Source organism: Brassica napus, chromosome C8 (assembly GCF_020379485.1).
Source record: "Brassica napus cultivar Da-Ae chromosome C8, Da-Ae, whole genome shotgun sequence".
Classification (NCBI taxonomy): domain Eukaryota; kingdom Viridiplantae; phylum Streptophyta; class Magnoliopsida; order Brassicales; family Brassicaceae; genus Brassica; species Brassica napus.
This window is the reverse complement of record NC_063451.1, coordinates 30,465,538-30,488,488: the sequence shown is the minus strand read 5'-3', so window position 1 is coordinate 30,488,488 and position 22,951 is coordinate 30,465,538. Positions and strand designations below refer to the sequence as shown.

At 37.4% G+C, this 22,951-nt stretch overlaps 4 protein-coding genes and 1 non-coding gene across 7 annotated transcripts; 3 read left to right on the top strand and 2 right to left on the bottom strand.

Annotated features, from left to right (window-relative positions):
• The first annotated feature begins 643 nt into the window (after positions 1–643).
• On the top strand, positions 644–2,161 carry LOC106390625 (bidirectional sugar transporter SWEET1). The gene is made up of 6 exons (XM_013831129.3): positions 644–784; positions 877–913; positions 1,075–1,170; positions 1,271–1,550; positions 1,629–1,748; positions 1,838–2,161. Exons 1-6 carry the CDS (start codon positions 751–753, stop codon positions 2,024–2,026), a joined length of 756 nt encoding a protein of 251 aa, XP_013686583.2. The 5' UTR covers positions 644–750; the 3' UTR covers positions 2,027–2,161.
• A 412-nt stretch (positions 2,162–2,573) lies between these two features.
• Positions 2,574–2,645, top strand: TRNAQ-UUG. The gene has a single exon. It is a non-coding gene; the product is annotated as a tRNA-Gln (tRNA).
• A 119-nt stretch (positions 2,646–2,764) lies between these two features.
• LOC106390223 (F-box protein SKP2A) lies at positions 2,765–8,563 on the bottom strand. The gene is made up of 5 exons (XM_013830642.3): positions 8,357–8,563; positions 4,611–4,867; positions 3,811–4,159; positions 3,591–3,732; positions 2,765–3,301 (listed from the first exon to the last, which is right to left on the bottom strand). Exons 2-5 carry the CDS (start codon positions 4,835–4,837, stop codon positions 2,931–2,933), a joined length of 1,089 nt encoding a protein of 362 aa, XP_013686096.2. The 5' UTR covers positions 4,838–4,867; positions 8,357–8,563; the 3' UTR covers positions 2,765–2,930.
• LOC125591732 (zinc finger BED domain-containing protein RICESLEEPER 2-like) lies at positions 4,887–7,976 on the top strand. Its single transcript, XM_048766497.1, has 3 exons — positions 4,887–5,328; positions 5,417–7,628; positions 7,710–7,976. Exons 1-3 carry the CDS (start codon positions 5,212–5,214, stop codon positions 7,745–7,747), a joined length of 2,367 nt encoding a protein of 788 aa, XP_048622454.1. The 5' UTR covers positions 4,887–5,211; the 3' UTR covers positions 7,748–7,976.
• Positions 8,564–10,525: 1,962 nt separating the features above from the next.
• On the bottom strand, positions 10,526–13,997 carry LOC106390153 (2-oxoisovalerate dehydrogenase subunit alpha 1, mitochondrial). 3 transcript variants are annotated; one of them, XM_013830558.3, is made up of 10 exons: positions 13,926–13,997; positions 13,745–13,839; positions 13,404–13,642; positions 12,703–12,840; positions 12,286–12,626; positions 12,116–12,215; positions 11,578–11,689; positions 11,346–11,485; positions 10,876–11,061; positions 10,526–10,799 (listed from the first exon to the last, which is right to left on the bottom strand). In XM_013830558.3, the coding sequence occupies exons 1-10, from the start codon at positions 13,940–13,942 to the stop codon at positions 10,632–10,634; spliced, it is 1,536 nt and encodes a 511-aa protein (XP_013686012.1). In that variant the 5' UTR covers positions 13,943–13,997; the 3' UTR covers positions 10,526–10,631. The 3 variants fall into 3 exon arrangements, with proteins under 3 accessions (XP_013686012.1, XP_022567925.1, XP_013686011.1); XM_022712204.2 differs by having other exon boundaries at positions 13,922–13,957; XM_013830557.3 differs by lacking the exon at positions 13,926–13,997 and having other exon boundaries at positions 13,745–13,903.
• Between the last annotated feature and the right edge of the window lie 8,954 nt (positions 13,998–22,951).

Here is a 22,951-nt window from a genome sequence, read left to right as displayed (position 1 = left end):
TTACACCGGAAATCATTGAAACGCCGGGAACCCAAAGGATAAAAGGAAGCGACGCAAAAGTCGTAGCCGCCAATATTAGGACCACCGTCAACTGTCGAAAGGAGAATCAGATCTTCACATGTAAAAGAGATCCAATAACATGCAAATCAATCAAAGAGATTGAAAACAGAATGGATCGAAGAGATTAAGCAAAGATCGATTTAGAAAAGAGAAACCGGGATGAACCCGGAGCAAAGCCGGCCGACACCACCGCGAGGAGAAGTGGGTCGCCAGAGTCAAAACCCGGCGACTACCCTGAAAAAGGGTGAGCCCCAGAGTAGAAAGCCGACCAACCATCACTGAAGGAGCTGACGGATGTCGGAAAAGATCCCGATGGACGGGAAACCGGGCACCGCAATGAACAGGCGGTCAGGAGAAGGCACCGACTCTCTCTCTGAAAGATGCAGAGAGAGGTCCCTTTATTATGCCTCTTATTTTTCCAGATTTTACTATTACAACAAATTAAAATATAATATGAAAAATAATCAGTACCGTAAATGTCACTAATTTATATGGGCCTTTTTGTAATTTGATAATAATTGGTGTTTCGCGGTGAAGCGGCTAGCGCGCACACACACGTTCTTCATATTTATACCCCTATGGGAAGACAGCTTCTCGATAACAAACACTCACCACATTCTCTCTCACTTTTCTTCTAGGCTCACAAACAAGAACAAAGAGAAAATCTTTAGACGCTTCAGAGATCAAAAGATGAACATAGCTCACACCATCTTCGGCGTCTTCGGTAACCCATTCCCTTCAATCTCTCTCTCTCTCTCTTTCTTCCATCTTTCTCCATGAGAAAGCACTGACACTATACTATCTCTGCTTTTACAGGAAACGCAACTGCTCTGTTTCTCTTTTTGGCTCCTTCGTACGTCTCCATCCTCTCTCTCTCTCTTTCTTTCTTCCTGTTTCAGCTGGTGAACTGAGTTTGAATTCTCTCAGTTTCCTCCTCTAACTAGTATTACATGTAAACTGATGTTATTAACCAAGAAACATTCAAGATTTGTTCTGTTCTGCTCTGTTCTTCAGGATAACATTCAAGAGAATCATCAAGAACAAATCAACTGAACAGTTCTCTGGCATCCCTTACCCTATGACTCTCCTCAACTGTCTCCTCTCCGCCTGGTAAAAACACTTTTAAATCTGTCTTGAATCTTCAAAGTAACACATCTCTTTAACAACTCTGTTTCTGTGCTTCCTCTGTTTTTTTTCCTCTGTTTTTCAGGTACGGACTTCCCTTTGTGTCAAAGGACAACACGCTCGTGAGCACAATCAACGGAACAGGAGCAGCGATAGAGACAATCTACGTCTTGATCTTCCTTTTCTACGCACCGAGGAAAGAGAAAGCCAAGATCTTTGCTATCTTCGCCGCAGTCTTGGCCGTGTTCGCAACGGTGGCTCTCGTCTCTCTCTTCGCCCTCCATGGTAACGGTAGAAAACTCTTCTGCGGTATCGCAGCCACCGTGTTCTCCATCATCATGTACGCTTCTCCACTCTCAATCATGGTAAGACAAAACAAAAAGAATCATTCTTTTCAAATTTTTGTTGGATTGTTTCAAAGTTTTGAGTTTTGATGGAAACAGAGATTGGTGGTAAAGACGAAGAGTGTAGAGTACATGCCATTCTTTTTGTCGCTCTTTGTGTTCCTCTGTGGTACTTCTTGGTTCATCTATGGTCTCATCGGTCGTGACCCTTTTGTTGCAGTAAGTTAAAACCTTCTCCCTCTCTCTCTCTTTCTTGGGGACAAAACTGAAAGATGTTACTAAACGGTGTCGTTTTTGTTGTTGTGAAGATCCCAAATGGGTTTGGATGTGCTTTAGGGACAGTGCAGTTGATTCTCTACTTCATCTACTGTGGAAACAAAGGAGACAAATCAACAGATGATGCTGAGAAGGATGAGAAGAAGACGGTGGAGATGAAAGATGAGGAGAAGAAGAAACAAAATGTGGTTAATGGAAAGCAGCAAGAGCAGCAAGTTTAGATCTTTGAATGATTGTTTAGCTCTTCTTCACTAGAGTAATGCTTTTGTGTTTTAGATGTGATGTAAAAAAAAAAAAAACTATGCTGAAAAATGTAAGATTCCTACTGATAAGTGATTAACGAGTGATTGAAGAAAGATAACGCCTTTTGTGACTTTAATAGCCTCCAGGGCTTAAAACTGATCATCCCAATAACAAGAGATTGAATGAAACCTGTGTCCTACGATCATATCCCTAATCTCTTGTAATAATAATACTTGGAGATGTGTTACAATAAGCCAAGATTAAAGTAGTAACAAAGAGAAACTCTACCTCATAAATATGTTCTGTTAATAAGTAGTAACAAAGAGTTCTTAGTCCTCATGAAACATCGCACCAACACATTCGAAAGGATATTTCAAGACAACATAATATTGAAGTTTTTCCTCATAGAGGAAATGCCAAAGCCAAGGCTAACTTTCTCTCCTGCGCCAGTGAATCATATGCCATCCTTAGAGTGCAGAGGCTATTATTGTTTAGGTAGATTAAATATTAAGAAATAAACAAAAAGGTTCTATGGTGTAGTGGTTAGCACTCTGGACTTTGAATCCAGCGACCTGGGTTCGAATCCCGGTAGGACCTTCTCCTTTTAATTTTTAGATTATCTAAAGCCCATTTCACATACATATTGAATGCCCAACTAAAGGCCCATTTGTCTACCATCTTCCTCGATCAGTACTATTTTGTAATAAGAAACTACCTTCAGTAATAAGCAAGGGCAATAAGTAGTAACAAAGAGTTCTTACAAAAAAGATCCTTCAAGACAACGTAAAGAAACCAACTCAAAAGCAATTTTAGAGTTTGGCATCTAATCTCTTCATCAACTTATTAAGCATCTATATACAAACATTACCCATTCCATCTCTTTCAGTGAGCCGAGTGAGGAACCGAGCGATGAGCCTGAAGGATACAAGCACAGTGCACAGACGTCAAGTTCAAACACCCGCTCATCACAAGCGAATGTCTCCCCGAACACGTGTGAAGAGCAGGAAACGTATCGCAAACCGCTTGAACAGCCGAAGGTGTAAGTGCAGTGCATTGGCTTATGTTGAGACTTCTCAGCCCTTCTTCGTCGAATTTGCTCTTCTTGGCCGATGATTTCCATTGCCCCCCTGGTTTGTTCTTCACCCCGCTTTGAGCTAGCGAGTACATGGCTCTGTCCGTTATGTTTCTGCAGTAGTATAGCCCCAGTGATCTCAAGTGGACGCACCAATCAGCTAAAGCTACCACACTCTCATCTGCCCAAAAGTATTACATGACACAAGTCGAGTTAGAAGAGGGTCTTTACTCAATTATAAAAATCATTAAAACTATCAAAAATATATAAACTAACCATATGAACAAAAATTGTTTATATGTATAATGTTTTATATTTGATATCTATTTATATATTTTAATTACGTATAATATTTACTAAATTTACTTTTAAATTTCAATATCTAAAAAAAATTTGAACCAGATTATTAAACCAGGATTGAACCGTGACCCAATAATTATCCAGACCAGTTTTAAAGAAGTTGGTTTTACCTGTAATGAGAACACAACCACACAAGTCCAGGGTCCTGAGATCTGGACAGCCATAAGCTAAACTCATAACCCCATCATCACTGATCTTCTCACACCATCCCAAGTTTAGTGACTGCATCTGATTGCAGTTGTTCCCAATAGCCTGCACACACACACACAAACTAATCAGCCCCACTCAATCACAAGCAAATAACCAGGTTGAGAGATAGGCAAAATCAACCTCCAAGGTATAGTCAGAAACAGCGTTAACACATCCACAAAGATTTAGAACCTTCAGGTTTCTGCAGAACGTGGTCAGATACGCAATAGCTTTGTCGCTGAACGAAGTGCAAGCGCTAAGGTTGAGTTTTGTGAGGTTAGGGCAGCCATGAGCAAGTGCGTAGAGGGAACGGTCAGTGAGTCTCAGGCTTTTGCTGAGATCAAGCTCTTGCAGCTCATGGCAGTGATTTGCTATGGCCTCCACCGCATTGTCCTCTAGCTGAGGTTTGTCTTGGCGCAGTATTAAAGTCTGCAGCTTTATAAACTTTGGAGCAAGAGAAAGAACCAAGCTGTTCATGTTGTTGTTGCACCTGACAAAACAAAAGAAATAAAACAAATCAGAGATTTAGATAAAGATCAATCTGAACACAGTGCAAGTGACAAGAAAAAAGCTTCTAAAGGTTGAAAGACACAAAAGATTTCAACTTTACACAAACCAGACAGCAGATCAACATAACCCACAAAACCACAAGATGATATGTTCCTCAAAACAAAAAACAACTACAAAAGATCTGGACTTTACTCAAACCACTAACCAGACACTAACCCACTAAACCACAAGATGAAATGTTCCTCTAAAACAAAAACAACGACAAAAGATCTGAACTTTACACAAACCAGACAATAAATCAACAAAACCCACAAGATGAAACCAAACACAGAACAGAGGATTGTGTCTTAACACACCACCAGAGAGAACAAATGATTGTGCCTTAACAAAAAAAAAAGGGTTTAGAGAAAGAAATAGAGAGAGAATATTACCAAGAGAGCCGGAGACGAGTGAGGCCAAGCGAGATGGCATCTCTCCAGCCACAGCAAACACCAGAAGCAGCAATGACATTCCGATCATCAACAAGAGAGAGGATTCTCAAGAGAAGCTCAACAGGGATATCTTTCCACTCTTTGATCGAGACTCCTTCCATCTTCATCATCATCATCTGAAAACACTGGTCAAGCTCCATGGATGTTTCTCCTACTACCATCACCATCCCTTTTTAAAGTGAAGCGGTTTCTTGATCCTATCACCACCAAAAGGGATGAGTAGCCCTGCGACATTTAACCGAATCCGATTACCCGAACCAGAACCGACCCGAAATTGAATCGGTTCGGATCGGATCGGTTAAAGGAAATTATACCCATGGACCAAATTAGATTTAACCGTGGATTGCGGGTCGGGTCGGATTTTTACCCGGTTTATTTCGGATACCTGGGTTAACCCGAACATTAATTAGGCATGTTTTATTTTTACCGTTGTGCTTCACGCATGTGTCTCTCAAGTCTCAACACTTCACCCGAGTCGTCTCTTCGAATTCATCCCCAATTCCAAAACCTAGCCTGCAATTAGAGATCGAGAATCGAGAAAATGAGTCTACAAAAAGGGCAAATCGTGTTAGTTGCACCCACAAACCTTCAATCCTTACAGAAAATCGACGATTGTTTCCCATCTCCATCATCTGCATCATCGAGAATTCAATCGGAGGTATGCATCTTTTCTTAGTTCTCATTCTTAAAATCGATTTATCATGAAATCGATTGATTTTTTTACATTGTTTGGTTATTTATTGCAGATGGCTTCTTCTGACACTCATCAAGAAGAAAACAACAATCAACCAATGGAAGAGGACGTTTCTTCTGATGAAGACATGGAAACACTGGGTAGCAACTACAAAAGGAACGAGAGAGATGAAGAGGGTATTGGTAGTTCTGGTTTAGGGTCAAGGAAAAAGACCAGGTCTTTTGTCTGGAAACATCTCACCAGACTGAAAGACGACTACGACAGATGCAAATGTCGCTACTGTGGGAAAGAGATGCCTTGTCCAAGTAAGTCCGGGACAACTAACCTCAGGAAGCATATACTTGGGTGTAAGGGATTCCTCGCATGGAAGGCTGCAAAAGCGTCGAAAGGGAAGGGTAAACAGACAGAGTTAACTCCTGATGAAGAAGGCAATCTGACTTTGTACAAGGTGTCTGAAGATGTTTTCAAAGAGGCGACAGATGAGTTGATTGTATTAGCCGAGTTGCCTTTGGCTTTTATTGAAAGCTTGGCGTGGAGAAGCTTCTGCTTAAAGGTTCAGCTCCATACACCGGTTTGTAGGAAGACATCAACAAAGCAAATTGTGGCCATGTATGCATCAAGGAAAGCGAAGATGAAGAAAGTTCTTGGACAGAACAAACAAAGGTTATCTCTGACGACAGACATCTGGGTTGCTCCGTACACTTCAGCAAGCTACATGGTGATCACTGCTCATTTCGTAGATGCGAGTTGGAAGCTTCAGAAGATGATAATAGGGTTCAAGAATGTTGATGATCACAAAGGGTCTACAATTGCCAAAGTTCTGATTGATTGTCTAGCTGAATGGGATATAAGAAGAGTCTTTTGCATCACGGTGGATAACGCAACGGCTAACACATCAGCTATGAAGAAGTTCAAGGAAGATTTTATGAGTCAGGGTGAAGATGCTCTAGTCTTGAATGGAGAATTCTTGCACATCAGGTGTGCGACACATATCTTGAATCTAATTGTCAAGGAAGGCTTAGCTGAAATCGATGATAGTGTTATTGCCATTCGGAATGCTATTCAGTACGTGAGGTCTTCAACAAATCGTCTCAAGTCCTTTGAATTTCGGGTTGAAAGTGGGAAGATGACTAGAGGAAGTCTGCCATTAGATGTGAAGACCAGATGGAACTCGACATATCTCATGTTAGACCAAGCTTTGAAGTTTCGCCTAGCATTTGAGAAGATGGAGTCTGAAGACAAACCGTACAATGACTATTTCATGGAGATCACAGATGGTAAAAAGAGGATTGGACCACCATCAAAATCAGATTGGGAAGAGGTTGAGAGGTTGGTACACTTTCTCGTGATCTTTTACAATTCTACTTTGGTACTCTCAGCTTCGAAATCCATCACTTCACACAAGATCTACAATGAGATTGTCACTATCACTAGGAATGTTTGTAAGATAAGCAACGCACAAGGTCCTGATGATTCATTAAGGTACAAGGCGTTGTCTATGATGGGGAAGATAAGGAAATACTGGAATCCGTTCGTGGAAGAAGATGAAGCTGAGAAGAGCAAGTTTAAGAGCTGTAAAATGAACAAGCTCATCATAGTTGCAAATGTCTTTGACCCAAGAAAGAAGATGAACTTTGTTAATCTCTGCTTTGAGATGTTGTATGGTAAAGAAAGCATCGAGTATACTCTGCTTTCTGAATCAGTTTTGGATATCTTGAAGAAGCTTTATGATGAGTACAGTCTTCGAGGGTCAGGTGGGTCACAGTCACAAGGAGGATCATCTTCTCAGACCCAAGATCAAGATGCTGGTGCAGCTTTTGAGTCAAGAGATCTTGGTAATGGCATTGGATATGAAAGAATGGATAACCTCTACGAAGAGCTTATACAAGAAGCAGGTACACATGATTCTAGCAATGAGTTAGAATTGTATCTGAAAGAGAAAGTTGAGACCACAAAGCCTATGGTTGGAACCGAGTATGATGTTCTATCATGGTGGAGAAGAAACAGTCCGAAGTTCCCAACCTTGTCTCGAGTTGCTGCTGATATTCTAGCTGTCCAGGTATCATCTGTAGCATCAGAGAGTGCGTTTAGCACTAGTGGGAGAGTCCTAGACACATATAGGAGCTGCTTGACACATTTTATGGTTGAGGTGTTGGTTTGCACACAGCAGTGGTTGAAATCAGAGAAGCATATGAAGGAGAAAGGCGTTCCTACTATCGAGCAACTACTTGAAACTGTGGAGTTAGAAGATGATCTCATGAGAGGTAAACTTTACTAGATTTGAACTCTTTTAATACTGTTTCTTTAATTTGAGTTTGAAAACTGATGTTATTATATTTCTGTAGCCAATGAACCTGAATTCAACGTCCAAGAATTGCCATAGACTTGAGTAAGAAGTGGCAAGTGGCTACCTCATTTGAAGTTCAAGAAGACTTTCTTTGTGTTGTGTGTTTGTTTCAGTTAAATCATATCTTTCTTTGTGTTGTTGTGTTTGTTTTTTTGCCTCATTTTCGGTGTGTTTTAGAACACAATGTTTCATTTTCCATGATTCTAAAACTATGTTTGCTTTCTCATTTGTTGGTGTTCGGATAATTTGATGAGGTTTCGGTTTTTTTTTTTGAATTTCGGATACAATATAACCGAAACCGAATGATACCCATTTATTTCGGGTTAACAAATGGTTAAAAAAATTTTAAACCGATCCGACCCGAAACCGAAATGAACCGGTCCGAAACCGAACCGAATATTGGCTAAATACCCATGGATACAACATCAATTTACCCGATTTACCCGAACCGAATGGGTATTATCCGAAATCGAACCGAATACCCGAAATCGCAGGCCTAGGGATGAGAGAGAATTAAAGATTAGCATGTTCACCGATTCAAGACCTCGAAAGTCGAAATTAAAGTAAAAAGCACTGTGTGTAAATATATTTAGGAAAAATACAAAACTTTCGTTTCTCAGAGAAACAGAGCAATAAAGTTCATACCTTTGAATTAGTTTCTTCGTCTCTGTTTCTGGGTTTTTTTTTTGCTCTGTTTTCCTTTGAATTTTAGTTAAAATGTGTTTTTTTTTCTTTTGAAGTGAGATATAGAAGAAGCAAAGCTGCCAAATAGACCAGAAGATAGATAACACGAGAAGAAAGAAACCAAACCAAAACAAATGAATAAGGAAACGTGTGGGAAAGGATTCGTGACGCGTAGGCTGCCATGTGTAATATGCTGAGTGGCAGATACGTACAAATTGGGCAATGTTATTAATTTCGTTGTTTATGGGCCACTGAAAATGCTTTGAATAGTATTGGAAACGTTTTTTTTTTTCACACGAATAAAGCCAAGAATATTTATCTCATATATATTAAAATAGAATCATTACAACATTTAAAATAGCTATGTGTCATTACCGCAATGAGTCTTAGAATCCTTAGAAAATTAGGTTGGTTCATCTAAATATATAATAAGCTTTTTAAACTAACCATAAATTCATTATTAATGTTTTTCATTCTTTCCTTAAATAAAAATTACGAAATTTCCTAATGTGGCTAAAGTATATATATGAAAATTAATGATTTTGAATAATGAAGATTTGATAAAAATTAGTGTATTCTCTATCATATTTGTTTAATTTTAAATTAATAAAATAAATTAAACAACTACTTTAACCATATAATAAAAATTTAGATTTTTCTGTATATGTTATATTTTGACTTTTTTTAAACGAATATAAATTACTAAAACTGTTAAAAATCTCACATTCAAATTTTTGTGATCCATGGTTTAAATATTTTTTTATAATAAAATACAAATGATTACAAAATCATATAAGTAAGAAACCTCATTTAATAAATACTAAATGTAAAATATTTATATATATATATATATATATATATATATATATATATATATATATATATATATTAAATTAAACTATATACCATATAAAATATATAAATATTTCAATTTCGAAATTTGCTTTGAACAAATATTTTTGGTAAAAGCTATTGAACAAGTATTGACAACTTAATATTTAAATTTTAAACTTAGCCTTGAACTTTTTAAAAAATTATGAATTACTAAAACCATTTGTTATCAGTGATTTGAAATATTTGTTATAAAAATATACAAATGATAAAAAAATCATATGAGTAGAAAGCATCATTTAATATATACCAATACTAAAAATACACACTATATATATATGTTAACGTCTTAAATTTAATTATATACCATATAAAATAGAAAAAATGTTTTTTTGGATTAATAAAATTTATTTATGTGTTTACATCAGTTTAATTATATATGTAATAGTTACTGACTTTTTAATTATTCAGTATACATTTATTATTTTATAAATATGTAAAAGAATATATAATACATAAAAATAGTATATACAATGTTCGTTTCGCGCAATGCGCGGATATTAACCTAGTTTGTTTATAAGATTGAAGAAAATGATATACTAATCATTTTTTCAGTAATAAGGGAATTATTCTTCTTTTATCAAAAAAGGAATTATTCTTTTCAGTAATAAAAGTAGAAGAAGAATTGAGAGGAATCCTTGAAGAACAAGAAAAGAGTTGATAGGAGCGGATGTGTGTTAAAATCGAGGCCGCAAGGAAGGAGATCCACTCATGTCTCAATATCATGTTATGGGCTAACTTCCAAATAAGCATCTGGTATTTCATTACTTTTCAACACGTATGTAATGTTACTTGATTAACAAAATATTATACTACAACTACCATGGTAGACACATGTGAGGCTACAGTTAACGCATATCACAATATTCAAAACTGGCCACTGTTCAGGATAACTTATCCTACCATCATCCATAATACATAATCCTATTATGTATATGTCTAACTAATAGAATAGATACCATAATTTTTGCGGTAACCATACAATGATATGATTGACGTATTGAAAAGAAAACCACTTATGTATCATGTAAACATAATAGCTTTACTACGACGATGTCATTTAGATAGGTGGGCACGTTTTTCCTTTCTTGAAAATATGCATATACTAGTGAGAGCATCCTCATGCATGGGAAATACATTTTGAGATTTCCAACTCAGCTCAAATTACATTCAGGTCAGCCGGTGTAGCTAAATCTTCAGACCATGTAATTTTATTTAACGACGAAAATAGAATTCTAATGGCTCGTAATGCTGGTTATGAGAATATAAATAGTCTGCGATGAGAAGTCTATAATACATCATGCATGAAAAGGAGACCAATAACTTCACAGTATTCTCTCTAGATTCAGATTTGAAAACCAGGAGGATAATCTTGAGGTTGTTTTTCTACTAATTCCTTTAAACCAAGTTCTTGTTCCTCTAGATTCTTCGGCTTAACATCATATACATCGCTAAATAACTCTGTCAATGGTTGTTTATCCCACTTCTCCGCCGCCTGAATCGCTTGTAGAATCTGCAAACACACACAAAACACACTAAATAACTTTAATCTTAACACCAAGAATGTAGCGGTTTTCATGAATCTTTACCTGTTTTCTTGCGTTAGATCTTATCTTGGATTCATCTTCCTCGCTCCACCATCCATTATCCTCGACCCATTTCCTGAATATATTCACAGGGTTTCTAGACATTTTCCAGTATTGGATCTCATCAGCCGCCCTGTACTTGGTTGAATCATCTGATGTAGAATGATGCCCTACTCTATATGTCATTGCCTTAAAAAACAGCAAAATTATCATCTCACCAAACGTTACTAAAGAAGTTGTTTCACACTTTGTAAGAATTACCTAGTTATAAGTTGGCCTATTGGCTAAATTCTTAAATTGTTTAGTAGATGTCTAAGAGAGGTTATAGGTTCAAAAAATTATTTTATCTAGTTATTTTTAAAAAATATTTTATCTAGTTATGGTTTAGTAGATGTCTAATTTCGGGCTTTGTACAGGCCTACCAGAATCTGCGAGTTATTAAAAAAATCATTTTATCTAGTTATGGTTTTAACCTCGATGAGCACTGGTCTTTGTTCTTTTACAGCCATCTCTCTTGCTGAGCGTACCGCGCTATAAACGGCCAGTGCGTCGTTACCATCCACTCGGATGCTTCTGATTCCGTAAGCTCGACCTTTCACAACGATTCCGTCACCTGTAAGCAACCGCACAAGGATACTCAAAAACAGAGGATTTGTTTGGTCTAAGTGTAAAGAAGAAAACAGTGGAAGTTTGTTAGTTTTATACTTCTGAACTGTTCTGAGATATGAGTGCTGATAGCCCAACCGTTGTTCCGACATATAAAAACCACCGGAGCTTCCATCACCGCCGCAAAATTCAATCCGGCGTGGAAATCTCCCTATCCACAAATAATCATACAAAACTAAAAGATTACCCTCAAATAGCAATAGCCAATAGATCATGCTTTTATAAAAAAATCTAAAATAATATTTATTAAAAATCTAAATATAAATATTTCATATTTTAGTATTTCGGTTTAGAGTTTAATGATTAGAGTTTATGGTTTAATATTTTGGGGAATAGATGTATGATTAAAGTTTAAGAGTTAGAATAATTTATTATTATTTTTAAAACAAATATGTGTTATTTTAGAATTTTTTATTACCGAGGGCTAGTTTTGTGATAAACTCTAATAAGAAGGTGTAATTTTGGATATTTGACATAAAAACTATTAAAAAATTAGTTATTGAAATGTTTTTTTAGTTCTTGAAATGTTTTTTTTTTTAGTTCTTGAAATGTTTGTGTGTGTGTAATCGAAACCAACCTCGCTAGTGCCGCCATCTCCGATGAATGTTACTGCACAAGCATTCTTCTTCTCCATTTTCAAAGAATAGCCAACTCCAGCAGCTTGAGGAAGCTGTGTTCTGTATTAAAATAACATAGTCAGGAAAGTCCTACGTAAGAAAAAACAAGAATCAAAGATTGACTTCTTACGCGATGGGCGAGGAGACAGTGAAGTGGTTGTGTCGGTTAGAGCCGTAATGTACCGGCATTTGTCTGCCTTTGCCGTGATCAGCTTTGTTACCAAAGCACTGGTTCGCAAACTCTTGCAACGTGAAGCCGCGCCATAGAAGCACTCCAGGCTCTCGGTACTGAGGTAAAACGACGTCTTCTGGACTGAGAGCGGCGGCGGAAGCGATGTTAATGGCTTCTTCTCCGACGGTAGTGATGAAGAAGGATATTCTTCCTTGACGTTGAGCTTCGTAGAAGATGTGGTCCATCACTTGAAGCGTCGCCATGTGTTCATACATTCTAACCGCGAGTTTCTCGCTCACCTTAGAAAATATATTATCGGTTAACACTAAACCAAACTAAACCGACTCTAGTTATGTACATTCTCAACAAATGTACCGGGATATAATCGCTATCGGGGATGATTCTTCCGTCTTCGTCAAGAACTCGATAACAAGGAACTCTTAGAGGAGATGATTCAGGGATGAATTTCATCTTAGATGTAGAACCGAGTTTGCCTCCCGGAAAATCCAATTCCTATAATTTTTCAAATACAGTTTTAAAGAGCTAAAACTATTGAGGCATATGTGTAAAGTTTGAAAAGAACAAGGGGTCATACTGGAAAATAGTGTCAGCACTGTGATTCTGAGACTTATTTGAGTAAAATTAATAACTAAATGATCAAGTGTGCGACCCACATAGTACTAAGATTGGTATTCAACTGTTCATATGCGTGACTTGTGGTCCTCTTCTTGTTGTGCGTATGATTTTCTTATGTACAAAACTACAAATCTTTGATACTAATAAATATAAAGTTTCAGTTAGAATGGCAACTATTTTCACCTAGAATTGGTTTTAATTTAGTTTTTTTTTATATGTAATGAATCAAGAACTAAACCGGATTAAGCACCTTTAAACCGAGTTCTATCTACCAAATCCAAAGAAAACTAACAAGTCTCCTTGAGAACTAACTATATTCTTGATAAATTTATTTGTACAACTGACTTTTGTTTTTATGAACTAGATCCAAAGTTTTTAATTATGTATAATCAATCATGCACATGGAAACTATAGTATAAACATTTTAACGTGATATATACCTGATCAGGGTTTTCCTCATCACTTTGCTGAACCAAGTCAAGTTGTTTCTCCACTGCCGTAGACTCGTGACGTAGGCTCGTGAAAGAATCCAAAAACACTGATGATTTCGAAGATAACTGAGAGTTTGTAAAAGCGGGACGAGGAGAGTAATCACGTTTGATGAGAATCCCCGGCAAATTCAGATTATGTCTCAAGCTAAAAACGATGTTTCTTGATCTAGCAAACCAGATCGCCATGTCTGCAAAGAGGACAAGAAGAAGAGGAGAAGAAAATGATGAAGAGTAATACAAGAAAGACGAAAGATATTGCGTCTTTAACGATGTTTGAGTGCAAAGTTTACCATAGAGAATATGTTTGAGTGTAACGGGTTTACAAGGACGACATGTGCATGTATTTTCCTGTCGGGCTTGACATGTCATCCGTATCCATCTCCAGCTGTATAAGAACGTTGAAGTTATTATCATCCTAGCTTTTGGGACTAGTTTCTTCAAAAATAAACTAAAATAATTTATTATACCTACATTACATAGCAAATCATTTTAATATCTTTCCAACAACCAAACCAGACTGTACTGTGCTTTTTTTAATTGCGTTCGATCTTTTATCACATTATACAGATTTGTATACTCATCTACTTGCGTGATATTTGTGTCTTTTCTTTGAATTTGTCATGACGTCTGTGAATTTAAAACCTTTTCTAAAGAAAAGAAAAAATGTTTTACACGTGAAAATATTTCCATTTTTGAAATTAGTTGAAGGTTACACAACAATCACCTAACACGACTTAAACTATTTTTAGAAAGGTGAAGATATGGGTTGTTTCTCAAATTATGATTCATTGATGGGTAACATCTAACCTAACCAATAAAGCTTTCTTGAACGTAAATTAATTATATGCCTTGGCCTAGACTATCCCCCATCACTAGTAGGAAGTGGCCTATCAGAATCAGATTAACGTAAGTGAATATTCAAATTCGTGTGCTTGGTATGTAGAAAAGTGAAAACAGAGGCAACTAATCTCGATCCGATTGTTGTTATGAATAAACATATCATAGACGATCTCAGTGCTTTACTTACCCTAATGGCTATTCAGTTACATAAACAGTAAGTCTCCCATCCATATAAAGCTCAGATTTGATTTGTTGTTATTTTTGATTGTCGGCATCCATAGTTCCAACTGACCGCAACTGATGGAGTTTTTTCCACATTGTCCAAGACACATGTCTAGGCACTCCACACATTGGCAGTCTTTGTCCGACTTAGCTTCACTTTTTTTCGCAAGCAACGCGATTAGCAACATGGTGATCCACGCCTTACTCATCTTTCCTTCATTTTGATTTGTTTTATTATTCTGTGTTTATATCTAAGATCGATTAAGATGTATCTATATTTATACATCGCCAGGGGCCACTACAAGAAAACAGGGGGATTCTGATGGCCGAAATCGTCGGTAATTCGTCGGAATCGGTCTATTCCGACGAATTTCCGACGAACCCGTCCGTCGGTATCGTTTCGTCGGAAAAAAAAAATTCGTCGGAATTTCGTCAGAAATTCCGACGACTTTCTGACGAATACCAAGAAACGTCATTCTGACGAACTTCCGACGATATTACGATGCGGCTACACGAGACCAGAGTTCATCGGAAAACTCAATTCCGACGAACGTGGTTCCTCGGTTTATTCCGACGAACTGTAGGCGTCGGAATTTACCGACGGACATCGGTCGTCGGAATATACCGACGAACCACGTTCGTCGGTATATTCCGACGGAAATGAGTTTGTCGGTAAATTCCGACGGATATATGTCCGTCGGTATATTCCGACGACCGTTGTCCGTCGGTATATACCCTTTTTTTTTTACAAATTAATTTTGCATTTTTATATATTTTTTGATATTAATAAATTTAAAAAATTGGAAATTTAAAACTAATAATATTATAAAATTTAAATTCATAAAAACCGAAATAGGAAAAAAACATTCATAAAGTTTAAAATTCATACAAACCGAAATAGAAAAAAAAACATTCCGAAAGTTTTATAAAGCCGAAATAAACTAAGAAGAACTCGAAGACATCAAACGATCTAGCTTCTGCATAATCTCGGTGTTGAACTTCTTCTGGGATGCCAACTCAGCAAGGATAGTGGCATTCTCCGAACGGATAGTGGCATTCTCCGAAAGGATAGTGGTGTTCTGCTCCTCCAATGCCCCAATCCGTTCATCTTTGTCATGTAGCTCCTCGAGAATCATGGGATCGGCATACGGAGCTTGCGAAGAAGATGCCGGATACGAAGAAGCACGACGGGCCAACCCAACTAAACGGCCTCCTTTCCTTTTAGGAACCGCCTACAAAAATATTTAAAGTAAGTAAATATGGACAAGTAAGTAATCGACATTATAAAAAAAATATATTAATAAAAAAAATTACCTTTTCAACCATCTCATTTATTTGCAATAGAGACAGGTTGGTTGAAGCTCCCGTGGAGTCGCCGTCATCAGAGAGAGGCTGAGATTGAGAAACTATCTCAGCTTCCACCAAATCAACTACACCTCTGATCACGGGGTCCTGAATTTGACCCATCGTCTTGTTAGTGTGAGCCACCTTAATGAGTTGGAGACGATCAACGGGATTACCGTCATTTGCTTCGATCTAAAAAAACCGCCATTATTAGCCAAAAAATATATAAAATATTTATTTAAAAAATATAAAGATAAATAATAATAAAAAACTTACAAGTTCATCCTCCTTAGTAGACATGGAGCAAGCGCCGAGGTTGTGCACATACATACCTTTCCCGCCACGATCGCTCTTCCGGTTCCTGAAGTTCCTAGAAGACGTCTCTGCAGTGTCTTCCCTCTCCCAATGAGCTATCAACTGCTCCCACACCCCCCCGTTGATGAACCGTGGCTTCTTGTTCTTCTGCCAAACTGTCTTCCACGCGTTTATCTGCTTTGTGTAAGAGTCCATGGCCTTTTCGTTGAATTTCTTACGGACTGTTTCCGTAAGATCGGAGTGCCAGTTGAACTCTTGCTACAAAACAAACACAATTTAATAAGTAAATATATGTAAAAAATGTAAAAACTTAAAAAAAATGAAGGGTTACTATACCGCAAACTGACGAAACCACAACTCTCGTTCGTCGGAAGGGATCACACTCCACTTTGGATATCCAAAACGGAGCATGGAGTACATCATCTGGTTGATGCTCCGGCTAATGCCATTTTTCGACTTGGTGAACCTTTAAAAAAAAATACAAGTTAGCAAGTTAATTAAAGCAAAAAATATAACGGTACAAATAAAAAAAAATACTAACCAAGTGCTATGGCCTCGTCGTGGGTTGAGTTGGAGAAACGGGAGATGCTCTCGACCTGGTTGTTGAACCAATAGATGAACCGGCATGACCCCCGGATCCTGTTGAGCAGCAGCGTGAGGGGCAGCGTGAGGGGCAGAGGGAGCTGGAGCGGGAATATATGCGGGAACCGAGTCATGAGACGATACCGATGCATGGGAACCGCTCACCGAACTACGTCGAAGACGGGCTGCGGGGCGGGCTTCATCCTCGGCCCTAAAAAAAAAAAATTAACCCATCAAACATATTTTCATTTATATATTTACAAAAGGTTTTATAAACGTTTTAAAAAAAACAAAAAATGTTGTTAAAAATTTATAAATGAAGAAAAATGTTGTTAAATATTTATATTTTAAAAAAAAAATGTTGTTAAATATTTATTAGTGGAAACTTAAAAAAAAATATAAAAAATTTTAAAATTTTAAAATTCCAAACACAGTCAAATTCTCAACGAGTTGAACATTTTCCAAATCTTCAACTGCCTGGGCGTTGCTGGTAGACTCTGGTTGCAATGGTTCATCATCATCAGAAGTTCCATCCACTCGTCCTCTTGGGTTGATTTGCGTTACAGTAACCCATGGATCGTCTCTGTACGTCACCCGAGGGTAACTGATGTAGCACACCTATACATATCAATTATACAAAAAGTATTAGTTCAATATATAACATTAATTAATTATATTGGTAAAAAATTATGAATATATTGACATACCTGATCAGCTTGCGAACCAAGAATGAAGGGATCATAATATTGAAGTTTCCGCCGCGAATGAACTGATGTAACACCAAACGCATCAATCTTCACTCCTCTATCTGGGGTGGTGTCATACCAATCACAATAGAATACTACACAACGCAATCCAACCATTCCAGGAAATTGGATTTCCAATATTTCTTTTATGTTGCCGTAGTAGACATCGTCACCAGAAGAAGATGAAACACCAGCATCATATGTTGTCTTAGAATGACCTTTCCTTGTGAATGCATATCCTCGCGTACAAAATTTAGGATATGATTTGACCACATAGTTTGGTCCCTGCACAAATTCGCGTACCCAATCATCGAACACAAGACCTCTGGCCAAACCATCATTCACCTATAAAAAAAAACATATATGATTGCAAAATTAATTAGTTTATATATATTAAATTTAAACTAATCATTTGCATAGGGTAATAGGATATATGACTCACATAACTACGAAGCCACGCAGCAAATCCGTTATCTCTAAGTTGTCGAAGCTCATCTTCTGTTGCATGCCTGTGAGTCATACGCAATTCCGCCATATATACACTATATACAAAAATATTATCAATATGAAATAAATTTATTGAATATTAATCTAACAATAAATGAATAAATATTTTTACCTCTCATATTGTAGAACATCTTCACAGTTGGTGAGCAAATATGTTTGCAAATGAGCGTTCTCAGTGTCCGTAAGTCTCCGCTTCGTGAATTTTCCACTAAGTCGTCCTATTTCCTTGAACATGCTTGGGACAGTAACATGATATGTTGCTCTCTCCCCTCTATCATCATGCCGAGCAGGTCTTCGGTGTTTTGTTTGCACTTCTGGTGGAAAATAATTTTCAGCAAAGATTGCAGTTTCTTCATTGATCACCTGTGCCACTATAGATCCTTCCACCCTGCTTTGATTTTTGACCATCTTCTTCAGATGATGCATATAACGCTCAAAAATATACATCCATCTGTACTGCACAGGACCACCAAGTTCCAATTCTCTTGCGAGATGAATAGCAAGATGTTCCATTACATCAAAGAATGATGGAGGAAATATCTTCTCAAGGTTGCACATGCTGACTGGTGCGTTTGTCTTCAAATTATTAATACCCTCTTCAGTCAATACTCTGCTGCATAAGTCACGGAAAAAAACACTAATCCCTGCAATTGCTTCATGAACATTACGTGGCAATAATGCTGAAAAGGCAAACGGAAGGAGGCGCTGCATAATTACATGACAATCATGACTCTTCAAGCCAGTAAACTTTCCTTCGCTTCTATCAACGCAGTTCCCCAAATTTGATGCATATCCGTCAGGAAATTTCACTTTCTCTGTAATCCAATCAAAGAACTCTTCTTTTCTAGCACCATCTAGCCGATAAATGGGAAAAGGGGCCGTACCGTTCTCATCAACGTGAAGTTCAGAACGATCACAAATATCGACTAAATCCAACCTTGACTTCAAATTATCCTTCGTTTTACCTTGGATGTTAAGGACTGTGTTCATCAGATTATCGAAGAAGTTCTTCTCAATATGCATGACATCTAAATTATGCCGCAATAGATGACTCTCCCAATATGGTAGATCCCAGAAAATACTCTTTTTGTGCCAGTTATGTAGCTCTCCAACCGCATTGACTCGAATGTTTTCATGTCCACCTACATCTGGCGTCCTTTCTGCATCAAAATACCTAAACTGCTTCAACAAATCTTTCCCACTAACTTCCTCAGGTGGACCATCAAACACCTGCTTGTTCTTCGTAAACGAAGTCTTACTCCTGCGGTATGGATGATCAGGTGGTAGAAATCGTCTGTGACAGTCAAACCAACACGTTTTCCTTCCGTTCTTTAGTTGGAAAGCATCTGTGTCATCTTGACAATATGGACATGATAGCTTCCCATGTGTTGTCCATCCAGATAACATACCATATGCTGGAAAGTCACTTATTGTCCACATAAGTACTGCCCGCATCTGAAAGTTTTCTTTGCGCGAAACATCGTATGTCTCAAAACCATGCGCCCATAGTTGTTGCAACTCATATATTAGTGGTTGAAGAAACACATCTAGTGATCTTTTAGGATGATCTGGCCCGGGGACTAGAATTGAGAGAAACAAAAACTCTCGTCGCATGCACAAGCTCGGCCGTAAGTTGTACGGTGTCACAATAACTGGCCATAGAGAATACTGCCTTCCATGCTTTCCAAATGGGCTGAAACCATCAGTAGATAATCCAAGATAAACATTTCTTCTCTCTTCCGCAAATTCTGGATATGTTGACTGGAAATGTTTCCAAGCCTTTGCATCTGAAGGATGTCTAATCTCACCATTTGTGGAATGCTCTGCATGCCATCTCATTGCTTTTGCTGTGCGCTCACACTGATACAACCTCTTCAATCTTTCCGTCAAAGGCAAATACCACATTCTTTTGAATGGGATCGGAACTCTTCCCCTCGTCTCCTGATAACGAGGCTTCCCACAAAATTTGCATACATTCCGTGTCTCATCCGCTCTCCAGTAGATCATGCAGTTGTCAATACATACATCTATCACTTCATACGGTAGTTGAAGACCTGCAACAAGTTTCTGAACCTCGTAGTATGAACCCGGTGCAAGGTTATCCTCAGGTAGAATACCTTTGACAAAATCAGTAATCGCATCCATACATTCTTCAGCCATATTATAGTCTGTCTTAATACCCATTAATCTAGTTGCAGATGATAAGACTGAATGACCATCTCTACAATTTTGATACAAAGGTTGTTTTCCTGCATCCAACATGTCAAAAAATCTCCTAGACTCGGGGTTTGGTTCTTCCCCTCTATAATGATCATGTACCATCTGCTCAGTACCTACACCATTATCTATATCCGTTCTAGATTCTTCTAACCTAATATCAGGCTGAGGTTCACTAACAGGCTGAGGTTCGCTAGTACTACCATATTCATAACCAGTTTCCCCATGAAGGTACCAAACTTTATAATTACGTGAAAACCCTTTCATATACAAATGAGTCCAAACATCAAATTCTTTTATAACCTTATTATTATTGCAAGAAGAGCAGGGACATCTTAACATACCACTTTTTGCATCCGGTTGCTGTTGAACAAGCCTCATGAATTCTCCAATCCCTTGAACGTATTCTTCCGTAAGCAAATTGGTGTTCGGATCCAAATGAGGTTTATCCATCCACGAACGATAATAAACTTCTGAAGACATGATTTTCACGGAATTGTTATGACTAAAGAGAATGAAGAGAGAATGAAGTGTGAATGAGTTGAATGAGGAGGGGTTGTATTTATAGGAAATTGCTTACGGACCTCCGACGACTTTCCGACGAAATTCCGACGGATGTAAAGAAGTCCGTCGGAATTCCGTCGGAATTGTCCAATCTCAAACGGCTATACAACGGTCATATATATTTGTCGGCAACGGTCACATAGTTCGTCGGAATTCCGTCGGAAAATACCGACGGAATTCCGACGACTTTGCTCTTAATCGGAATGTCGTCGGAAATTCGTCGGAATATACCGACGAACTTCCGACGACTACAACGGTTACATTTTTTATCGGAATGTCGTCGAAAAGTCGTCGGAATTTTCCGACGAACTATATTTCGTCGGAATTCCGTCGGAAATGGCCGACGGAATTCCGACGACTTACTTTTTTGGGATTTGGTCGGAAATTTGTCAGTATTCCGTCACAAATGTCCGACGACCTTGGTGTCCGTCGGAACCTCCGTCGGAATTCGATGTGTTTTCTTGTAGTGGGCCGACCCAGGATTAAATATCTGTGGGGTCAAAAAGAATTGGGAAAACTTTTTTTTTAGAGTAAAAAAATAGTAACTATGTCCCCTTAGATTAATCTATATTTTGTGTCATATTTTCCTATAATACCATTTAATATTTATGAAAATAATTTTAATAAATAGTTTTACAAACAAAAAAAATTTGAAAAAATAGTAACATTTGTTAAAATACCTATATGAACTTAATGGTATATTTTCCAGTTATAAAAAAATTAAAATTATAAATTTCAGATTATGTTCTAAAAAAAGTAGAAATGACATTCTACGAAGTAGAAAACGAAATCTATTTTTTTCATTGAATCTACAATGTTTAGAATACGTAATCTACGTAAATAGGAGTATTCTACAAATATGTAGAATACACATTCCGCGCTTAACCTACCATTCTAAAATTCTTAGAAATCGAAATCTACACATTAATCTAATTCTAAAACATGTAGAAACCGCCTTCTACAGATTTACAATAAATCTAAAACATGTAGAAATCAAATTCTAAACATTACTATAATTCTAAAAAACTGTAGAAACTGATTTCTACATATTAGTTGTATTCTACGGATAAGAAATCAGTTCCTAAAAATATGGAAACAAAATATTTGAGAATATTCACTTTTATATTTTTTTTAAAAAAAATCGATTTAAAAAAAAAAAAACGAAAAAGGAACAAAAAAACGACAAAAAAAACCTTGGCAACCTTCTTCGCCGTCTTCTATATTCCATTGATTGTTCACAAAATTTTCACAAAATTTTCACATTATTTCTACCATGATTCATGTCTATGCTTCATGTGGTGTTTGGGAATTGGTTGTATCTTCAGGTTGGAGTTTTAATGTTGATAAAAAGAATGGGGGAAGGTTACTTGCTTTGGAATTGAAGTCTTCTCTGGAAGAGTTACAGAAAAACGTTATAGAGGATTTTGGTTTTGAAGAAACAGATGCTGATTTGGAGTTGAGTTACCATCCTATTAGATTGATCAATTCATCAAAATGTCCACTAGTGATCATTGGAAACTCAAGGCAAGTTCAAAATTTTCTAGGGTTTTGTAAGAAGCATCAGTCAACTCAATTGTGTGTCAGCTATAAAGCAAAGCAAGGAAATCCAAATAAGATCGACATTGATCTTAATAAGATGCCAACTAATGCAAGTACTAGTGAAGAGAACGAGCGAAATCCTTGTGACATTGGGATCGCTTCAAATATTGTTAAGGGGGCTAAGCATAACGAGAAGAGGAAAGGGAAGATGAAGCAAAGTGAAGTTGATGGAGATGATTATGATGCTGACAAGCATAACGAGAAGAAGAAAGGAAAGATGAAGCAAGACGAGGTTGAAGGAGATGATTATGATGCTGACAAGATCAATTCTGAAAAAGAAAACAGAGAAAAATTGGCAAAGAGTTAGGTGGTGGAATTGGTTAAGACGGGAGATCTTTTCCTCAACAAAACAGTTTTGAAAGCGAGGTTTGAGTTATGTGCAATGAAGCATAACTTTCTCTACACAGTTACCAACTCCAATAAATCAGTTTGGTGTATTAGATGCGCTGATAAGGTGTGCTTTTGGGGTGCTCGAGCTGAGTGTTTGAAGGGCTCCACATATTTTATTATTAAGAAGTATGCCGGTGTACATTCATGCACACCTTCAAACAAAACCAGTGC

Bases quoted from the DNA above. Each gene is read 5' to 3' on its own strand.
- LOC106390625 (XM_013831129.3), top strand. From the start codon at position 751: ATGAACATAGCTCACACCATCTTCGGCGTCTTCG. The intron at 914-1,074 runs GTACGTCTCCAT...TCTGTTCTTCAG, and splicing joins TTTCTCTTTTTGGCTCCTTC to GATAACATTCAAGAGAATCA. The intron at 1,171-1,270 runs GTAAAAACACTT...TCTGTTTTTCAG, and splicing joins AACTGTCTCCTCTCCGCCTG to GTACGGACTTCCCTTTGTGT.
- LOC106390223 (XM_013830642.3), bottom strand. From the start codon at position 4,837: ATGGTGATGGTAGTAGGAGAAACATCCATGGAGCTTGACCAGTGTTTT. The intron at 4,160-4,610 runs GTAATATTCTCT...TTGTTTTGTCAG, and splicing joins ACTCGTCTCCGGCTCTCTTG to GTGCAACAACAACATGAACA. The intron at 3,733-3,810 runs GTTGATTTTGCC...GTGTGTGTGCAG, and splicing joins TTTCTGACTATACCTTGGAG to GCTATTGGGAACAACTGCAA.
- LOC125591732 (XM_048766497.1), top strand. From the start codon at position 5,212: ATGAGTCTACAAAAAGGGCAAATCGTGTTAGTTGCACCCACAAACCTT. The intron at 5,329-5,416 runs GTATGCATCTTT...TATTTATTGCAG, and splicing joins CATCGAGAATTCAATCGGAG to ATGGCTTCTTCTGACACTCA. The intron at 7,629-7,709 runs GTAAACTTTACT...ATATTTCTGTAG, and splicing joins AGAAGATGATCTCATGAGAG to CCAATGAACCTGAATTCAAC.
- LOC106390153 (XM_013830557.3), bottom strand. From the start codon at position 13,868: ATGATAATAACTTCAACGTTCTTATACAGCTGGAGATGGATACGGATG. The intron at 12,216-12,285 runs GTAAGAAGTCAA...ATTTTAATACAG, and splicing joins ACTGTCTCCTCGCCCATCGC to AACACAGCTTCCTCAAGCTG. The intron at 11,486-11,577 runs GTATAAAACTAA...GGTTGCTTACAG, and splicing joins TATCTCAGAACAGTTCAGAA to GTGACGGAATCGTTGTGAAA.